Below are 19802 nucleotides of genomic sequence, written 5' to 3'. Positions count from 1 at the left end.
CGTAAACAACGGAATAACTGGATAATGAGTGGCAAAAAGTCATACACGAAAGGTGGAGCTATGCAGGCTGGATCACTTGATGTGCTGCGTGATTTCGTCATCAAAACTTGGAAAAAAATTAAAGTGGAAACAGTGATAAAACCATTGCTATTGGATACTAATGAGGAAGTGCAAATCGAGTCGCTAGATACAGAATGGTGCTCATAAACCGAGCTTCTCAACAACAAAACTTCTGCGCAACGAAAGTAAAGATATGCTTGAAGAAGTAATTTGCCTCAGATGATGAATGTAAGGATTTTACAGGATTACATTGATGAGTGATTTGTTAGTTCAAAGGGGCAATTAGCCCAGAATTCATTTCGTTTAATTAATTACGTTTTGGCACTTTGCGTTGAAATATCGGTTCACTTTTTAAACTGTTGCCACCAAATATTAGAGCCCGTATTATATTTAAAGGAATTAAATAATGAAGAATCTGCATAAATGTATGTATGTTTCTCACATTGTGATAAAACAACGGTACCTAGAGCCATCAAATTTTGAATAACGTACCTTTCTACTCTAATATGAGCATCTGGAGGCCCAAATTTGGAATTTGTTTTATTCGCTATTTCATAGCTTGTAAAACGTAAACGAATTTTTAATGAACAAAACGAAAAAGCGAACACTGACAACACTGTACGAAACAAAAATTATCTCCAGCGCGGAAATTCTAAAGACATGCTCATTTTAAAATTATTTTGCGATATTACTGTTGAACTGAATTTTATGGTTTAAGTGTGAAGAACATGTTATTTAATAAATAAATGCAGCACACAACACCTCTTTGGGCGTAATGTAAAATCTGAAAGCTTTCAGATTTATATGTATATATTTTTTATTTCATAATAATTTTAATTTACATATTTTTCAATCTAATTGTTTTTTGTATTTATCCTATAAATTGTATTTGTCGAACCCGGATTTCGGTAGCCCTTTTTTTTAATGATTCATCTCTCATCCTATCTGCGGAAATACGCGGTACGTATTTTATACGTTTTTTTGATAATGCACTGACACTCTTAAAGGAATGTTCTAAACTACTAAAACTGTACAATGGTAATTTTAGTTTCCTGTACAGTTAATGAGAAACTGATAAATGAGATCTGCGGAAAAAATGTAACAATTTGGAGAAAACAAACCTTAAAGATATGTGATTTTATATAGATTTGCAAAGATAAATTTAAAACTCAAAACCCTTTTGAGATTTTGCAGTGAATTATATCTAGCAATTTTATTTTTTAGCTTACCCCTTTCATTAAGATTATTATTGACTTCACGTGTAGAGTCGCAATTAGTAAGTTGGAAAGGGGTAAGCTAGGAAAAATTAAATCGTTAGATGTAGTTTTTCTAGTTTACTCCTTTCCTTAAGATTATTACTGATTTTGTGTGTTAGTGATGCAAGTGGTGAAAGAACATTTTTCAAACTAAAATTAATTAAATCTTATCTACATAAAGATATATCACAAGAAAGATCTGTGAAACTTATATTGAGAGGAGTTGAAGATTTTATTTATACAGTATTACATTCAAAAAAAAAAAAAAAAATAATTTCTACTTTTTTTCATTGGAAATATAGAAAATAAGAATTGAGATGTAAAAAAAATATTGTTTAATTAATCAAAATTTTAAGCATATATGTTTAATTAGCATTTAAATTACACATTTTTGATTAAAATACGATTTAATTGTTTAAAATGTGGTTTTGTTGTCTTATTTCTTCTTCTAAATGCTCTTCTGTTATTGATAGAAGATGATAAAAAAGTTGATCTTAAAGGGCGCATTTTTTGAATTCGCTGAAGGGCATAGAATACCTTAGCGTAGGCCGTGAATATGAGCGCCAGCTTTTAATTATACTCAGTCTGACTGGAAAGATATCCATTTAACACTGGCACTAGTTGCATGCCTTCGTGTAATAAATAAATTTGGAAGTATTTTAAAGTAGTATTCAATTTGGAATTTAAAATAATGGAAATTTTTTTTATTCTCAGAAACAAAATTTCTGCTGTGAAAGTGTCATTATAGGTCTTGAACACTTTATTGAATGGGGACATAATTTTATTTTTAAAAGTTAAAATTGGGAACAGATTCATTTGTGTGTGTGTGATTATGGCAAAGCCTCGAGGGCTATCTGCCTAAGAGGAGGGATGCCTTCGTGGAGGACTTTCTAAGGGAAACTGGCTCGTATACACCTTACACATGGGGAAAACCACGAAAACACCCATGCAGCCAGCCCGTTCGTGGGATTCGAACCTCGGACCGAACTACCAGTTTTCAGCGACTTTACCGCTCGGCCGCTGGTGGGCCAATTCAGATTCATTTGAAACCCATGTCACTCACTATTGAGCTTTAAACACGTTACAGTATATTATTTTGTACTTAAATTTTTGAGCTTTGTATTTAAAATAAATTTCTATTATGTAATAAAAGTAAAGAAATGCAGGCACTGTTCTTATCTGGAAAACCTACACTTGATCATGAAACACTTTGTTCTTAAAGTTTATGTTTTCTAGAAATTCGGAGAATTTCAAGTACTTTATTAGTAGATGGCCGCTATAAGTCTCTCTAGCTTGATATCTCTTGTCTTAAATGAACACAGTCAGGAGAAGCTGAAGTCTATATTGTGCTAACAGTCCTACGTTGTGCTTATTATCAGAAATCTGAATATTCTTGCCAGAAGCAACCAGAACAAACTAGCTATCACACAAAGGCAGAGTCCGGCACATTCGATGGCTGGTGGCCATCCAACCGTGAACAACCTAGCTCTTAGAAATTCTTCTGGAATATCTTTGTCCAGTACTGTGCTTGTATAAAATCCGTCAGGTTTAACACGCTTGAAACGCATGAAAACGAGGTTGAATGTTCCGAAGACAGCTAAAATAAAAATAAAAATTTAGTTTAAGATTTTTTAATTGATCAAAATATTTAAGACATATTGTAAAAGGGTACAAGGTTAAATAACATATTAATACCATATCTGCTTTAAATATAATATTAATCAACTTTGGATGATAACAATTTCTTTCATTCATTAATTAATTATATTTGAAGATTATTGCATCAGAAATTCAGAAAGACGAGTAACTCATAAAAATTAAAAACAGCACAGCCTTAATTATTTATAAAAATATTCTTAGAGAAATAATTAAAACCTATTCTTAGAAAAATAACTAAAAGCTGTTAATAATTACTAACTATTTATAAATAATTTTCAGTGAATAATCGTACTGCATAGGAGCGTAGCCAGACCTGAAATTAGGGGAAGGTGCCCGTTTGTTGAAACGAAATTTCTCAAAAATAGGCTTATTTTTACTCAAGGGGACACTGGATTCAAGTTCTAACTTTTGCCAAATAAATTAAGATTAGTCCTTAATTTTTAAACTGAAATTAATTGATTTAGTCTAGTTGAATTTAAAGTTTTACCAAGTAACCAGAAACTTTCTTGCCGCTTTCGACGTCCCATTTGTTGAAGCGTCCACAGAGAGGAAATTGACTCATGCAGCGGAAAAGCTTTGGAGGGTAAGTGTAATTATTTGCATATACTAATTCTAGCATGCTGCGCATAGCGCAATCACAGCTAGTTAGCTAGAAAAATCGAGAAATGGAGATATCAATGCAGTGAAACGTGTGGTGGACTCGCAAAACGCTTCTACGTTTTCGAAGAAGCAATCAAACTTCAGTTGCACTGCATAGAGAGAATGTGCACTGCGAAAAAAAATTTTTATTTTGTAAAAAAAAATTGAAATTTTTGAACGCGAGATTTTTCGCTCAACGTGCAAGTTGAGCAAATAGGTACCTTACACATTGTCGGCAATGTGTAAGGTTGCCGACAATGTGTAAGGTAGGTCACCTACCTACCTTACACATTGTCGGCAACCAACAGCGAATAAAGCATAACAGTCTGTTTGTCGTTCTTGCTTACGCACCTTAACAGATTCATATTTGTTGGTATTTTTCAGAGTAATAAAAGGTGAGTCCTGTGTGACCCTCCTAACCGTACCAGACATTAGTTGTCACCACGCGGCCCTACAACCGTGGCGTGCGATAAATGTGCTAGTAAACTATGTCCATATGTATCCGACAAAATGCCGTTTTCAGGGTGCACAAGGAGAAAGTTTATGGGAAAACATTACATTTTGTTTTTATTTAATGATGTTGAGCAGTGGCTTTCAAATTATGTTCTCCGGAACTGCGAGGTTCGGCTAGTCAAAGCCCAGGGTTCTGGGTTTCAAATAAAAAATTCGGACAGAAAATTATAGAGCGTTAACACTAGTTAATTAAACAAAAATAGTTAGATAAAAGATAGTTACAAATTAGTTTTAAAACGTAACATGTGTCATCATATGTCCAAGTAAAGGATGTACAATGCTTTGAAAAACTGAACTGTTTTCTAATGGAGAATTAATTGAATTTAGCGATAGTGTTAGAAACTATTTTTCAATTGTAGGAAACTGTAAAAGAATATTTTACAGGAGAAAAAAAACAGGTATGACTGTATAAAAAATCCGTTTGAGTACTACGATAAATAGTGTTGCTAGAGTAAAGGGAACAACTTATAAACATGCAGATTTGACGTTAAAATCTAAATTTATACAAGGTCAGCTTCTGAACTTTTGGCATAGATTCCTGCAGCATACCTAAGACAGCTTTAAACGTTTTAATGCCATTCGAAATAATGTGCGAAAAATCTATCTCAACATAAGTGGCAAAAAGACAAAATAAAGAACAAATTATGCAGAATATGAAATACGACTGCAGGTAACGTCAATAAAGCTAGACTTCGACACTTTGTGTAAAAAAATGCAAGGACATCCCTATCTCGAAATATTAAGACAAGGATAGGTTAATATTAAGAAAGTCGAAATATTAAGACTGGAGCAGGAGTTAATTATTTTAATTTTGTTACTTTGTTTAATAAAAATATAATACTTTTCTTTTAATTGTCTTGACATGAAATATCTATGACATATTGATCTACTTTAAATACTATTTTAAGATATATTTTTCAAAGGGTGATATGGGGTATCCCGAAAAGACCTTAAGTTCCTAAGGTTACGTGAAAAAAGAATTCTATGAAATTTCAAATACACTCATGTCCATAAATTAAGGATACACTACACACATCTTCAAGAATCATATGCAAACTTCAGGAAGTAACCAGATGACACCGATTGTACGTAACAATGACGAGAGTGTAAGAGAGTGATATATGAGGAATATGGGCAAAGAAGTAAAATTGTTCGCAGGCGCTTTATAAGCATTTCAGTGCAAAAACCGAAAATTTAAAAAATAAAAGGCATTATTTGTTGAAGCAGAGGAGAAAAAGTATCATTGGACTCTTTGAATAGAATATTTATATGCTTAAAGAATAGAATATTAATGTTACATTAATATTGTTACAGATTTTGTATTTATTTAGCTATTTTTATAGAATTGTAATTAAAATTGTTTTATTTCTCCGTGCAATGCAGCGCATGACGAGTTTCAAGAGAAAGATACGCCGAAAAAGTAAAAATACAGGAGATTTAATAAATAGTTATCTGGTAACTTATATTTAAATTGAATAAATGCAGTTGGGTGTTAGCTGTAACTTTAATTTTTCTCTTTTGCCTTCTAGAAACCTCGAGAAAAGAAAAATTACCAACATATTCTCGTGCATGATTGAAAAGCTTTAAAAAGTAGGAGAAAAACTTCTCAGCTCAGTTGGAGTTGTTGTTGTTAACTTGGCTGCTGTAAATTTTGATCGGATTAGCTCTCTGGATTGTGTTCTATTTAAGATTTTAGTAGTTTAAAATATAGCTACTATTTATATTGTGCGATATTGTGCTATTATACGAATATGTTTGAGGAAAAATCCTGCGTTTTGTTATTTAATCTTGTGATAAGAATAAATTTTGTTAACTTTTTATCGGACTTGTGAATTGAATCTACACTCATGTCCATAAATTAAGGATAATTCGGAGTCATGCGGAAATTGAACTCTAAAATAAATATATCACCTGTAAAATCACTACACACATCTTCAAGAATCATATGCAAATTTCAGTAATTAACCAGATTACACCGATGGTACGTCACAATGACGAGAGTGTAAGAGAGTGATATATAAGGAATACAGGCAAAGAAGTAAAATTGTTCGCAGGCGCTTTATAAGCATTTCAGTGCAATAACCGAATAGTTATGACACAAAGGACGCATTTGGATGATTTTTTACGGGGTAGAATTATCGGCCGTCTGGAATGTGGGCGTACCCAACTGGAAGTATCAGACGAACTTGGAATAGCCCAGTGTGTCATCTCCAGGCTTTGGCAACGATTCCAAGATAATGGTAATGTAAGTAGACGTTACAGCACAGGTAGACAGGGTTACAATGCTGAATGAAGACCGGTATTTGGCAGTTACTGCCAAAAGAAACAGGCGGAGCACAGCCTCAGACCTGTCTCGTCAGCTCTCATCAGCCATTGGTACGACAATTTCAAGGCAGACCGTGTACAGACGCTTAGGGCAGATTGGTCTATATGCTCGTAGACCTGTCAGATGCGTTCCACTTACTGCAACTCACTGTCGCCTGCGGTTAGCCTGGAGTAGAAAGCATGCATTGGGAATACCGCAACAGTGGGCTTGTGTGATGTTTTCGACGAGTCCAGGTTTAGCTTGCAGTCTGATTCTCGCCGGACTTTCATATGGAGAGCTCCAGGTACCCGTTACCACCAAGAAAACATCATTGAACGACACTGTTACGGTGGTGGAGGAGTGCTCGTTTGGAGTGAAATTATTCTCGGTTCCAGAACTGACCTGCATGTTCAAATTGGAACCACGACAAGCCAAATATATCGGGACGTCATTCTGGAACAACATGTACGTTCGTTTCGGGGCGCCATGGGCGCACAATTTGTGTTTATGGATGACAACGCCCGTCCTCACCGTGCAAACATCGTAAACGAATGCCTTCAATCGGAGGATATCACCCGTATGGACTGGCCAGCATTCTCACCGGACTTGAATCCAGTAGAGCACGTGTGGGACATGCTTGGCCGAAGAGTTGCAGCCCGTCAATCTCATCCTACATGTCTACCGGAACTTCGGAGAGCATTGCTTTTTGAATGGTGTAATATCCCCCAAGATCAGATCGATAATTTGATACTCAGCATGCCTAGGCGTTGTACGGACTATATTGCATCGTCTGGGAGACATGGAATGTATTAACAATCATACCAACCATGTAATATTGTTTTTTTTTTGTAAATACGTTTTTTTTTTTGTAATTTGCTACAGGGAGAAAAATTCGCTAATTTTTTTAATAATATCAAACATATAGCATCTTTTTTTGTTCTTTACCTTTTGTTTAATAAATAAGCTTTACAAATAAGTCAAATTTGTTTTGCTTCTAACTCTTCCTTTGCCTGATTTTGCATTATCCTTAATTTATGGACATTAGTGTAAATTGAAGACCACTGATATAAAGTATAGATCTTAAATAGACAAAAAGCAAAACAACAACAAAAAGAAACCTTAGTTTGCATAGATTTTTAAATAAATTTCAAGCGAGAATTCGAATTCGAGCGCGTTTCTCGATTTCAGAAGGGGTAAAGGAAATTTCAGCGAAACGATTTTAAATATAAAACAATAGATGGGGCAAAATAAAATCGAATGCAGGGTGATTGGTCGAAGAAAATAGTAATGGAACGATAAAAAGCTAAGATATCTGAGATATTAAAATGCGATTCGTGTTCCTTGACAAGCATAATTTGAATACTTTTTCAGTTTAGCCGATATATGTCAAACCACGAAGACACGATATGCTAAAATTACACTAGAATTTAAAATTAGGCATACGATCTTTAAGAATCGAACAATGATTTCTACTGATAGGAGATGAAATGATCTGAAATGTGAACTTATGAAGAATCCGACTAATTTTATAACTGATAGAAAGATTAAACAGTATCGGAAAAATGTGAAGAAATTTGACTAAAAGACAGTGGCATGTTTCTACATAAATCTACGAGCTGCGGTTTTAAGGCTAAACGTCTGTCGACTATTCCTGTTGGCGTCAGCAAAGAACTTCTCATCTTAAATCCAGCTGTTTTGTTACAGAGATTGAATGATGACATTGCGTTCAAGCCATAGAGTAGGAATGGTTGTTTGGTTGAAAACTCTGCTGAGACTTCAAAATTTCAATCTTTTTTAAACTAATTCGATAGCACGTTTTTGAACTAGCGGTGATCACACGTATTATTTTTGCCGATTATGTGGGATCAAAATTAAAAACTTCTAAAATATAATTATTTTACAGTTATATCTATCTGTTTTTAACTATAATCTTCAGTTTTATGAGAGTTACTTTTCTGAGCCACTGTTAGATTCGTCTTGGATTCTAGACTCAGTTGGTTAACCGGGCACCCTAGCTTCCTTTCTGAATGTTTCACTTTTTTTTTTTTTGTTTTTTTTTGTTTCTACAATTGCTGTTGCTACGACTTTTTCTTGTCTTTCATTCCGTGTTGCTGTCTTTGCCTTTCTACATTCAAATTTTGAATTAGATTCTTGAACTTTCAAATAGGTTACACATTACTCAGTTGCGTTTTTCTCCTTATGTTATTCAATCATGCTAAGTTCTATAGTCAATTTCTCGTTTCTTTAAAAAGTACTAGAAACAAGTGACGAATATCTAGTACAGAAAAAAAATTATATGGTTTCTAAAACATATTGGCCCACATGCAGCGAATGCAGATTACTTGATGTTCTGTTCTCGTCACCTCGCAAATTAAACTTAATTTTGATGTACACCGTGTCCACAAAAGCCCTTACCCGAAGTTTATTTTGGCAATCCTTAGTTGTAGTTAGATTCGTTCACTTACAGAAATGTTTTAAATGCTAGAAGTATTCGTGTTTTGGCATATTTAAATTTGAAAATATTTGTTTGTAAAAATTAAGAAATGTTACTTTTTATAGGTTCCTCCTGGTCCTGCATCTAATGTTTAGAAAAAGGTTACATTTATTGAAAAAAAAAAAAAAAAAAAAAAAAAAAAAAAAAAAAAAAAAAACGCTAAAAGTTTGATACCCGCACGACAAATATTGGCCGAGATACTTAATTCCAAAATCTCCTATTTTTGATGTTCTTTTCGGTTTGCATCGAGTGATTGGTTAATAAATTAAATAAGAATTATTCGGGGTTTATTTTTCCTTCTTAAATGTCGTTCAATGATATTATTTTGTGATTTACTTCTGTGCGTCTTTACTTTATGATTTTGTTACATTTGGTCCGCTTAAATAATTTTCATACAATTATTTTATATTTTCAAACACTAAAAATACGTTAATTATATTCTCATGATGTTTCATTACTTTAGAATTATAATCTAGTGATCATTCAAAAAATTCCTTAATTTAAACTATTTTTCATTTTTAATTAATGCAACTAAAATAATGAGTTGGTTAAGGCCAGTTATGAAGCCTAACAACATTTTCCAGAACAGAAATGTAATGATCAATACTTTTACCAATGATTTGCACAAAAATACTTATATTTATTTTTAATTAGTCCAAACGCAATATTTCGCTCTTCAATTTGTATACGACCTTAAATACGATCTTCGACTTTGATATTAATATAGAAATCAATTTTGGCCATATGGATATCACACTTCTGTATTTTTCATAATGAAAATAATGATTTTACAAAAATATAGGGACCGGAAAAACTTATAAACCGTTATATTTCGTAATGTTTTCAAATCTGATTTCTGTAGTTAAAAATTGTCATATTTAAAACCATTTTTGTAATTTAACTACAACCAGCGGTTGCGAAAAAAAGCTTGTAGAAAGAGTTTCGTGGATACGGTGTTATATTCTATATTTAATATGTTTTTATCTGATTTTTAAAGTCCCTTTCTTTATTTTTAAGATCAATGCTGTCTAATTTTTGTTGTCTGATCATTCACGGTAATTTAACGAAACCAATTTTAGCAATATCTTCTCCATCATTAAAACAAAAGTTAATTCGATTTCGAACTCGCTGCTTAAAACAAATTTCTCAGATTTTCCGTCTGGCATGAGAAATTGTTGAAAATACATTTTTTTTGCTGTTATAAATCACGGAATCCAACTTAATTGTTAGTAGGACACATACTGCTCATTATGCTTGTCTCTGACTCCTGCAAAAAGTTAATATTACTGTTATTTTGGGGGGGGGGACTGTCGAACATCTGAACGGCTATAAATTTTGATGCCGTATTTGATAATAACGTTTAGTTAATTGTAGTAAATACTTAAATATTTGAAAATTCATAAAATAGCTTATTCATTATGGTTAAAGTATTGTACGGTTAAAACAGTGGTAGAATAGAATACTAAGTGGAACTCCCGTATTCATCCAGAGATGAACGTAACATATATTTCCTACAGCTTAATTTTAAATATAAAATTGGATGTGGGATTAAGATACCTAATGTTCTATTAAAACATACATGCTAATAACGCTTATCAATGAGATTTAAAGGGATATGTAAGGTGATTATTAGCACTATGGGTCTCTAGTAAACTTAAGCTTTGTATAGGAAAAACAAAATATGTGAAATCAAGAAGAAAGATCTAAAGAAATTGAATAATGCATTGAAAATGGTATTTTGAATTTCTTATATGTTTTATCTTATAATGGAGCTTAATAGTGATACCGATGCTCTTCTGTTTGCAAATGATGTTTGCAATGATCATTGAAATAACTACGACAAGTATCTTCAAATGCCATTTTTTTAATTATTATAAGTCGTATGACTCATCATGATTAAAAATAAAATTGTTCCGTAATGTTAAATTAGTCCTACTATGATGCAGAAATAACTTATGCCGTTTTGTATGCTACTTTTACTATATGACATACAGAGATAATCATTTAAAAATGTTATAGTAAAAAATAGTAAGAATATATAAAACACAAAGATTTTTAACATAACTGCCCTAATTACTTGTACAAACCTGCTAAACTATACATGACTCCAGTAACCATGATCGTGCTGATTTCATTCTTAATTAAACCTAATATGCCAAGAGCTGCTGAACTTCCTAGAAGGATGAGGCAAACAATTGCACATGACATGGCCAAATTTCGCATTCCTAAAAAAGTGTAGTATGTTAAAATTCTCTAACATTTTAAAAATGTTATTAGATCTTAAATATTTGAAACATTTTTACGCAAGATTGTAGTAAAATGAAGGAAAAAAGCTTTTATTTGATAAATTTTAAAATATTTTTCAGAAATCTCTAAATATGTCTATATCTCACAAGATTTTATCAGATTAATAACTGTCAAATTTTGAAACTTAAAACCTTTAGTTCTAGTACAGCCATTCACAAACTATGAACTTACGTTTCTTATGGTGAAATATGCTTGCAAATAAGATCATGAGGAATTAATAGGCTCTGCATTAAAAAATTTTATCATTTCTTTAGTATTTATCACTCGTAGCTATATTCAGTTAGGGAGATGAACTGTAATGCTTCATTGCTTTATCAATTCTGCAACTCATGGGCCTTAGTGGTAGAGGAATAAACTATATACAGAGTCCTCTAAAGACTCGGTGTATGGTTAATGAAGCTTGATAAAGTACTTGGGATAAATATTAAACTATTGGATCTAGAAAAAAAATGAAAAAGATTAAGCAAAAACTAAGAACGAAGTTTAAGAATAAATTCATTTAATTTAGATGAAAAAAATTGCTATACCAAACACCTTATGGCAGTAGTTCACTTCCATAAATACTGTATAGAATATTGCCATGAAACAGTTCTTACAGTTATGACATTAATAATATTATGAAGCTTCCTTACATCAGATTTATATTTCAATATTCTTCAAAAGAAATTACGCATTTTACATTTGTTAACACTTGAAATTCATCTCTTTATAAAATTTTTATTCATATTCTGTAGCATATGATACACATTTCTTAAGACATTTCCAGATATTTTTATACATTAAATATTTAGTAAATGTATAAAGCTTTCACTTTACCTCAAGAGACATGCAATTAAATTTACTTTTCACACTTCACTGTAGCCAAATTGATTTGAGATAAAAGCCTTTTGCTAAAAAATATGAGTATACCTTATTTTTCTGTTGTTACTTTTTTATCTCTACATTTTTTATGTTCACTGTCCTTATATTTTAATTCTTTTCTGTTCTACAGCAAATAAAATAGCGAAAGATTAAACTGAATACGACATAGCGAAATATTTAACCAAATCTTACCATCAGAGCAAGGAAATAATACGCGCGGAAACGTCGGTAGAATCGCGCATGTACTTTATCTTTCCAGCATTTCAGCTGAGCCTAAAATATGCAGTTAATTAAGACAAAGCAGGTGAAGTGACTTCTATTCCAAGGCACGAATCGAATATCTGAGATACTATAAAATTTTAGCGTGCTTTTATGAAAGCTAGAGATAATCTAAGAAAGTTGAATATTTATCATTGTGATGCTGCATGCAGAAAGTCATTTTCCATATAAATAGAATATGATAAAAATTTTCATATAATTTTTAAATGTATCTATAAAACTGAATTGATTTTAGTCAGTAGAATCCGGATAACATATCACTTTCTACACAGCTTAAGTCGTTTATTAAAGTACATAACTAATTAAATTTATTAAACTACTTATTAAACTATTTTTAAAAGTGTTGTAAGGATCTTAAGTTTTACTAACGTTTATTTTATTTTAAATCTTTACTATCACTTCTTATTTTCTACTTCCGGCCAGAATTATAAGCGTTAATGTATTTATGCAAAGTTTGTCTGGCGAACGCCAAGTACTTAAGTTGTGGCTTTTTGCCAAGCGAAAGAGAGGAAGCAGTTAGTCGAAGCAGGCCGCTTACCTTAGAAGTTCTACTCAGTTGCTGGTTGCCTTCCAGGCCAGAGGTTTAATCTTCTTGATAACTTTAAACGTATTGTAGTGTTCACAGTTCTCTGTACTACATACGGCTTCCTGTTAATATAAGGCCAATCTTCCACGTTTATTATTTTAAAGTTAAATTAGAGTTTAGTTTTATTTTTATATTTTTACGTTTAGACCACAAGTAGTGGGTCTTTGTATTCCGAAGTACGGAAGTTATTGTAAATAGAGAAAAATAAAGGCTTTTGTATACCCTTCTTGTGTATCCTGTCTACTTCCCACAGTTATTGAACATAGCTTTAGTAAGCTCTCTGTTCCGAGTCAGGTCCTTGCATGTTCCCGAAGAAAGTAAGACGGAACATTGAACCTGATAGTGGCGCCCAACGAAGAAGAATAACCATGGCCGAGTTTCAAGAAGAACCTGTGCTGCCTGCAGAAGCGGCTCAGAATCCAGAAATACCAGCTGCCGCCCTGGAAGGATTTGGTTACATCGTCCAGACCATGCGCGCTTCGATGAAACCAGAAGCAACATTTAATGGAAATTCACCGGTAACCAGTTTTTTTTTTGGAAAAATTGGATGACCACTTCATGCTCTACCCCGTGCACGAATTTCAAAAAGTTACCTTAGTTACCAGCGCTTTGAGGGGCCAAGCGCTTAATTGGTTCAAATGTATAGGCAGAAGTCTCTTGGGTCAAGCAGGAAGTCCCACCTATACTTACGAAAATTTCAAGACTGCCCTACTGAACGCCTTCCCTGTTGTAAGGGATCGTGCGAAATTAGAAACGGAACTTTTTAGTATATATCAGCAAAGAATCGAAAATCTCTCAAGCTTTATTTTAAGAAAAATTCACGTCTTCAAACTCTTGTATGGAAACCGTCCGGATCCTGAGATAATTCAAGTGATTTTGCCGAGGTTACTGCCCCAAGTGCAAGACTTTATTGAATTAAGAAATCCGACTACACTGGAAAAGTTATTTGAGCTAGCAATCCAGTTTGAAAGTAGAAGAACGGCGGACATTGAAAGAAGACGCCAATATCAACAGCGAAACCAATTTGGTGCGCCAAGACTACAGCAAACTCAAGCACACGGCTACGGAAGCAAAGCGAATCAGTGTGCAAGGAAACCCGAGCATTCAAAAACAGCCGGCGAACGTCGACAGTTCAATAGCAATCCAGGAAAAAAGTCTCAAGGCCAGTGGAAAAAGAAGGAAAGCACGGAAATGAAAAATGATTTAAACTAAAACGGATTTCTGCTGACGGGAGGGTGCGGAAATCCGAAGGCCACGAAAACCCCTCTTCCTTCAAGTTAAATACAGTAATGGTGAAAAATTTGACTCTTCCGAAGATTGAAGTGTTGCTGAATAATATCCCAGCCACCGCACTCCTGGATACAGGCGCGCAGTGTTCCTGTGTGGCAGAAGAATTTTTTAGGAAGTATTTTCGGAAATACTGCATATATAATTCGGATAATACGACAGTGTTAGCGGCGCAAGGAGAAAAATGTAAGTGTATAGGTAAATTACCGCTGTATGTCCGTATCAAGGACGAACAAGTAAAGGTGATGTTTTTCATAGTAAAGAATCTGCAAGCACATATTATTTTAGGAATAGATTTTCCTTCAGAGGCACAAGCAACGCTAGATTTTAATGAAGCGTCCCTTAAGCTGATAATGAAACCAGTTCGTGAAGAAAAGGCTGAACCGCGGATGTTAAATCTTGACCACCTGCCTAATGACGAGCAACGAAGAATCCGACAAGTGGTAAGTGAATTTGCTTCGTTATTTAGTGATATTCCAGGATTTACTCAGGTTACTAACAATAGTATTGACACCGGAGATTCAATGCCAGTTCGCCACAAAGCATACCGGTATGATAAGAATAAGGAAAAAATTATAGAATGGCATATCAACGATATGCTACGTAAAAAGATCATAACGCCCATCTCAAGTAGTTATGCTAGCCCGGTGGTTTTATGTAAGAAAAAAAATGACTATCCTTTGACATATCCAAAAAGGTGGAGATTCGCAATTGACTACCGTAAATTAAACTCCATAACTAAATATCCGGTATATCCGTTACCTATTATTGAAGAAATTCTAAGGAACATAACATCCACCAAATATATGACGACTTTAGACTTAACGACTGGTTATTTTCAAATAGGGATTAGGCCTGAGGACGTACCTAAGACTGTTTTTATAACCAAGTCTGGCACTTATGCATTTTTGCGTATGCCGTTTGGCCTTTCAGGGGCGCCGGTAACATTTCAGCGATGTATGGACATTGTGTTAAGACCTGTTCTTGGAAAGTCCACATTTATCTGTTTAGACGATATCATTATTACTAGTGATAATCTCGACCAACATGTACAGGATTTAAGACAGGTGTTTTCTTTATTAAATGAGGCCGGTCTAAAAGTTAATGTCCAAAAGTGCAAATTTGCAGCCCCTGAATTAAAATATTTAGGTTACAAAATATCTCAGAAAGGAATCGAGACAGACGAATCAAAAATAATAGCTGTACAAAAGTATCCGACTCCAAACACGTCGAAGAAGCTCTCTTCTTTTCTAGGACTTTGTTCATATTATAGGTCCTTTATAAAAAATTTTGCAGATATTGCTGAACCATTGTTAAAATTAAAAAGGAAAAAGGCAAGATTCTCGTGGACGGCCGAAGCCAATAGTGCTTTCGAAAAATTAAAACAAGCATTAACGCAAGCCCCTGTGTTGAAATTTCCTGAAAAGGATGAGAATTTAGAAATTTCAGCGGATGCTTCAGATTATGCGGTAGGAGCGGTACTTTCGCAAAATCAGCAGCCCGTGGCATTTTTTAGCCGAACTTTAAATCAAACACAAAGAAACTATTCCGCGACCGAGAGAGAGGCACTTGCAGTTCGGTTAGCAGTGCAAAAGTTCCGAGTCTATTTTGGAAAGGCGCCAATATCAGTGTACTCTGATCATGCGGCGGTAACTAGATTGTACTCAGGGAAAAACTTATCCCCAAGGTTAATAAGATGGGCACTCAAGCTACAAGAATATAATCTGGTAATCAAGCATACACCCGGAAAGGAAAATATCGTAGCAGATGCCCTATCCAGAATTAAAATAGATGAAGAAGGTAATACCGTAAAGGTGGCAATGCTCACAGCATGTACAATAAATTCCCGAGAAACTGTAATAAACGAACTGGGTAAGGATCCTGAGTTTGGAAGCATTTATGAGTATTTAAAGGATCCTGAAAATTTTAGCCACCAAGATATTGTGGCGATAAGAAATAGGGCGGCCCATTACGAACTAATAGATGGTCTATTATTCTATACAAAAACTACGAATTCCAACAACGAATTTCGACCTGTTATCCCAGCTAGTCTCAGATTAAATATCCTGCAGGAGCTCCATGACAGCCCTTTAGCTTCTCATACTGGTATTCGAAAAACTATCCAACGCGTACGCGAGGCAGTCTATTTTCCTGAACTGCAAAAGTTAACAAGGGCGTATGTCCAGTCCTGCCCAACATGTCAAGCAGTTAATTATATTAATTTCCGCCCGGCCGGGTTTCTAAATAGTATTAAATCCGAATTTCCAAATGAAATAATTGGCATCGATTTATTGGGCCCTTTCCCAAAAAGTCAGTTAAATAAAAGTCGCTATCTCCTTGTTATGGTTGATCATTTTAGTAAGTGGACCGAAATTGTTCCCTTAAAACGAGCCTCCGCGAAATTAGTTACCGATTCTATTTTAAATAAATATATTTTAAAATACGGGGCGCCCCTAAAAGTTATATCGGATAATGGTCCTGAATTTGTAAGTAATGTATTTGAAGACATGTGCCAAAAACTGGGCATACGTCATTTAAAAATGGTCCCGTATCGGCCGCAATCAAATATAGCGGAACGGGTCAATAGAAATATAGTGAAAATTATCCGTAGTTATGTTAAAAATTTTCATAAAAGCTGGGATAACTATGTCAATGAATTTGCTTTCGCCCTTAGGACCGCAAAACATGATACAACGGGCAAAACTCCTGCTGAGTTATTTTTAGGCAGAAAGATTATAACGCCGTTAGATAAATTATTTTATGTGCAACAAAGAGGCCTAGAATTTAAAATGGGTGATATAGAAAAACTAATTAAAGAAGCAAAAAAGAATACGGAAGTAGCACAGAGAAAACAAAAACTGTATTACGACATGAAACGACGGGGAGTAACTTATAAATTAAGGGATGAAGTATTAAAAATTAAGCATTCACTTTCTTCAGCACCAGAAGATAAAACTGCCAAATTTTTTCCACGATTTGAAGGACCATATGTCATAGAAAAAATAACTCACGCTGTAGTAGTGTTAAAAGCCAGAAATCGTGAAACCTGCTCCGCAAACATTGATCAAATCAAACCCTACTATGATCGTAATAAAATGCAAATTTTCAAAGATCTCTCAATCAAATGAAATTTGCGGTTTTGCAGCTGAAGATGATGGTTCGGTAAAACCATCGAAACTAGTCCTGTGAAAATTTTGTAGGTATTACGCTGATTTTTGTTGTTTGACTTCTGAATTAGTATCCTGATAATAACAAACAATAAATACCCACTCCATGAAGACCAGAAATTTTACCTTAGGAGAAATTCTTCTCTGGCTGGAAAGCCCTAGCTTAACTTGTGAGAAATTAAAGGCATTCTTTTCATGTTCGCTTGCGGTGCAGTGCTTAGAGTATTCTCTGGTTCGGTTCTGGCTAGGGTACAGTAGATTCCCTTTATTTCCCTTTCTGAAAAATCTAACAACATTCACAAGCAATGTACAATGCAACTAAAATGTGATGATCACAACTCTTCGTCAGTGTACGTCTAGTCCTCTTAACAAACGCCCTTTAGTTGAAGATGGGACGAAATATGTTAAAGGAACTCTTCGCATGTGTCTGCGTGATGTAGTGATTAGCTTATCAGGTTAGCAACCGGCAGATTTGTAGTTAGGCTCTCAAGTAGGGAAAGGTTTATTTTATATGTTTTCTGCAACTTCCTCGAAAAAGAAAAATAAGTAATTTTTTAACGCATTAACTAATCCAATTCAAAACAGAAGAGAAAGACGTCAAAGTAAAGCATTAAATTAGCAAAGCAACAGCCTAGTGTCTTGCGTATATTTAGTTAAGAACTCAGTCGATTCCGAGAGCTTCTTCATCAGGAGCAAAGAGATCTTTGCTTCTGATCAAGAGGGACCTCTACCTGTTTGCCCTCGAAATCGACTGGCCTTTTGATTAAATCTACGCCAGACACAAGGTTGTTGTTTTGTTAATTTTGTAATCCGATTAAATTTATTTTATAAGTTGTATGCAGATTTATTTTAAATAGTTATGAAGAAGAGCTAATAGTTCATATTTACAAGAACGAAATGAAAATATTTTTTGTACATCAAATAATAACAAATGTAAGCAAAATATTCTATTTCCCACATCTTTACATACTTACGATCAAGCCAAGAATCTCTTGATGTGACTTTCTCTTTGGAAAGGTAAGATATGCATTCTTCAACAAGGAAGCCATCTTCTTTCATCTGTTGCCAAGCAACATCTAAAAATAATAATGCATATTGAATGAATCCATAAATTAAGTTTAATTATAAAATTTAAAAAATTATTTTATTTTATAAAATAAATTTTATTTTAATTAACCCAGTTATCTTATTATTTTTTATTTATTATAACTTCTGCTTTAATCAACTTCCACCAGAATCCAGGTAAGTATAAATAAGCTTCTAGTTACTAAGTGTTTCAGATAGAGAAAGAAAGCACTTTACAGATTAGGAATATTGAGACGATATGAATTGTTACCTCAGATTCAAGATTTTGTTGATTAACAGAATCTAAGCAATTTGGAGAAATGTTTCAAGTTGGCAGTGAGGTATGTAGGTTGGATCAAAATCACTAGATATGGTGATGGTCTCATAGGGAATAGATTTGGCTGTAATAATGGCGATAAATTTAGAGGAAGAAGTGAGGAAAAGTTCGGAGCCAGGAATATGAATGTTGAGCAAAAGATTAATTGGATAAGTAAGCAAAGTAGCGATCTCTACGTAGATCCGAAGAAAATTGTGAATAATGAAGAAAAAGCGGGATTGTGAATAAGAAAGATAACATGAGATCAATTAAACGCATGAAAACCTTATATTTAACTTCTGGATATTTTCAAATAGCTATGAGACTTGAAGATACGGCAGAGAAAGCTTTTATAAGTAAATTGGTTGTATATGTACTTTTAAGATTACCGTTCAGCTTACGCAGCGATTCCACTACATTTCAGCGGAAAATACATACAAGAAAATGTAAGTTTATTTATCAGAAGACATCACAGCAACCACTAATAAAGGAAAACCTAAGACAAGTCGTTTAAAGAAGGAGGGCATGATGAAGACAAGAGAGGTCAATCACTCCAGGTTAAGGAAAAGTACTTTTAAGTGCAATATGAATAATGTGTTGTTAAAGAATATGGAATTGTTTTATATGCAAATAGTTACGTATTAGATAGATAATATATATAAGAATTTCAAATTGATTTACTTCAAAATGCCTTTAAAATGTAGTGATTTTTGATTTGATACCCTATCTTTTTAGAACCTGACGTTTTTCGATTATTTTGAGATTCAATTTTTTTTAACAGCATTTGCTTTTGATGTCAATCGTATACTCGTGTAACCTTTTAACGTCGTTTAAAACGTATATAAGTGCACCCATCAATTCGTAATATTAAAAAATATATAGATCTTTTGTACAGTTTCAAAAAACATTTGACATACTTGAATTTGTGGAAGTGACATTTCTGCATATTAATTTATACTACGAATCAAACAAGGATTATATTTTGTTCGATCACGGTTTTGTTCGATC

The 19802-nt window shown here is 33.8% G+C and overlaps 1 protein-coding gene across 1 annotated transcript in view; it reads right to left on the bottom strand.

Annotated features, from left to right (window-relative positions):
* Positions 1-444: 444 nt before the first annotated feature.
* The window catches only part of LOC118202295 (uncharacterized), a 96199-nt gene continuing 76841 nt past the window's right edge, over positions 445-19802 (bottom strand). Inside the window, exons 3-5 of the mRNA XM_035374455.2 lie at positions 18388-18489; positions 11014-11151; positions 445-2913 (exon numbers count right to left, since the gene is read on the bottom strand). Coding sequence (XP_035230346.1) covers positions 2675-2913; positions 11014-11151; positions 18388-18489 — 479 coding nt within the window. The 3' untranslated portion in view covers positions 445-2674. The remainder of the gene's footprint in view (positions 2914-11013; positions 11152-18387; positions 18490-19802) is intronic.

The sequence above is a fragment of the Stegodyphus dumicola genome, chromosome 2 (genome assembly GCF_044657685.1).
Source record: "Stegodyphus dumicola isolate Sdum_Otavi_A_Nest chromosome 2, ASM4465768v1".
NCBI classification, from domain to species: Eukaryota; Metazoa; Arthropoda; class Arachnida; order Araneae; family Eresidae; genus Stegodyphus; species Stegodyphus dumicola.
Note: the sequence above shows the minus strand (reverse complement) of the source record. Positions and strands in the feature narration are given on the sequence as shown.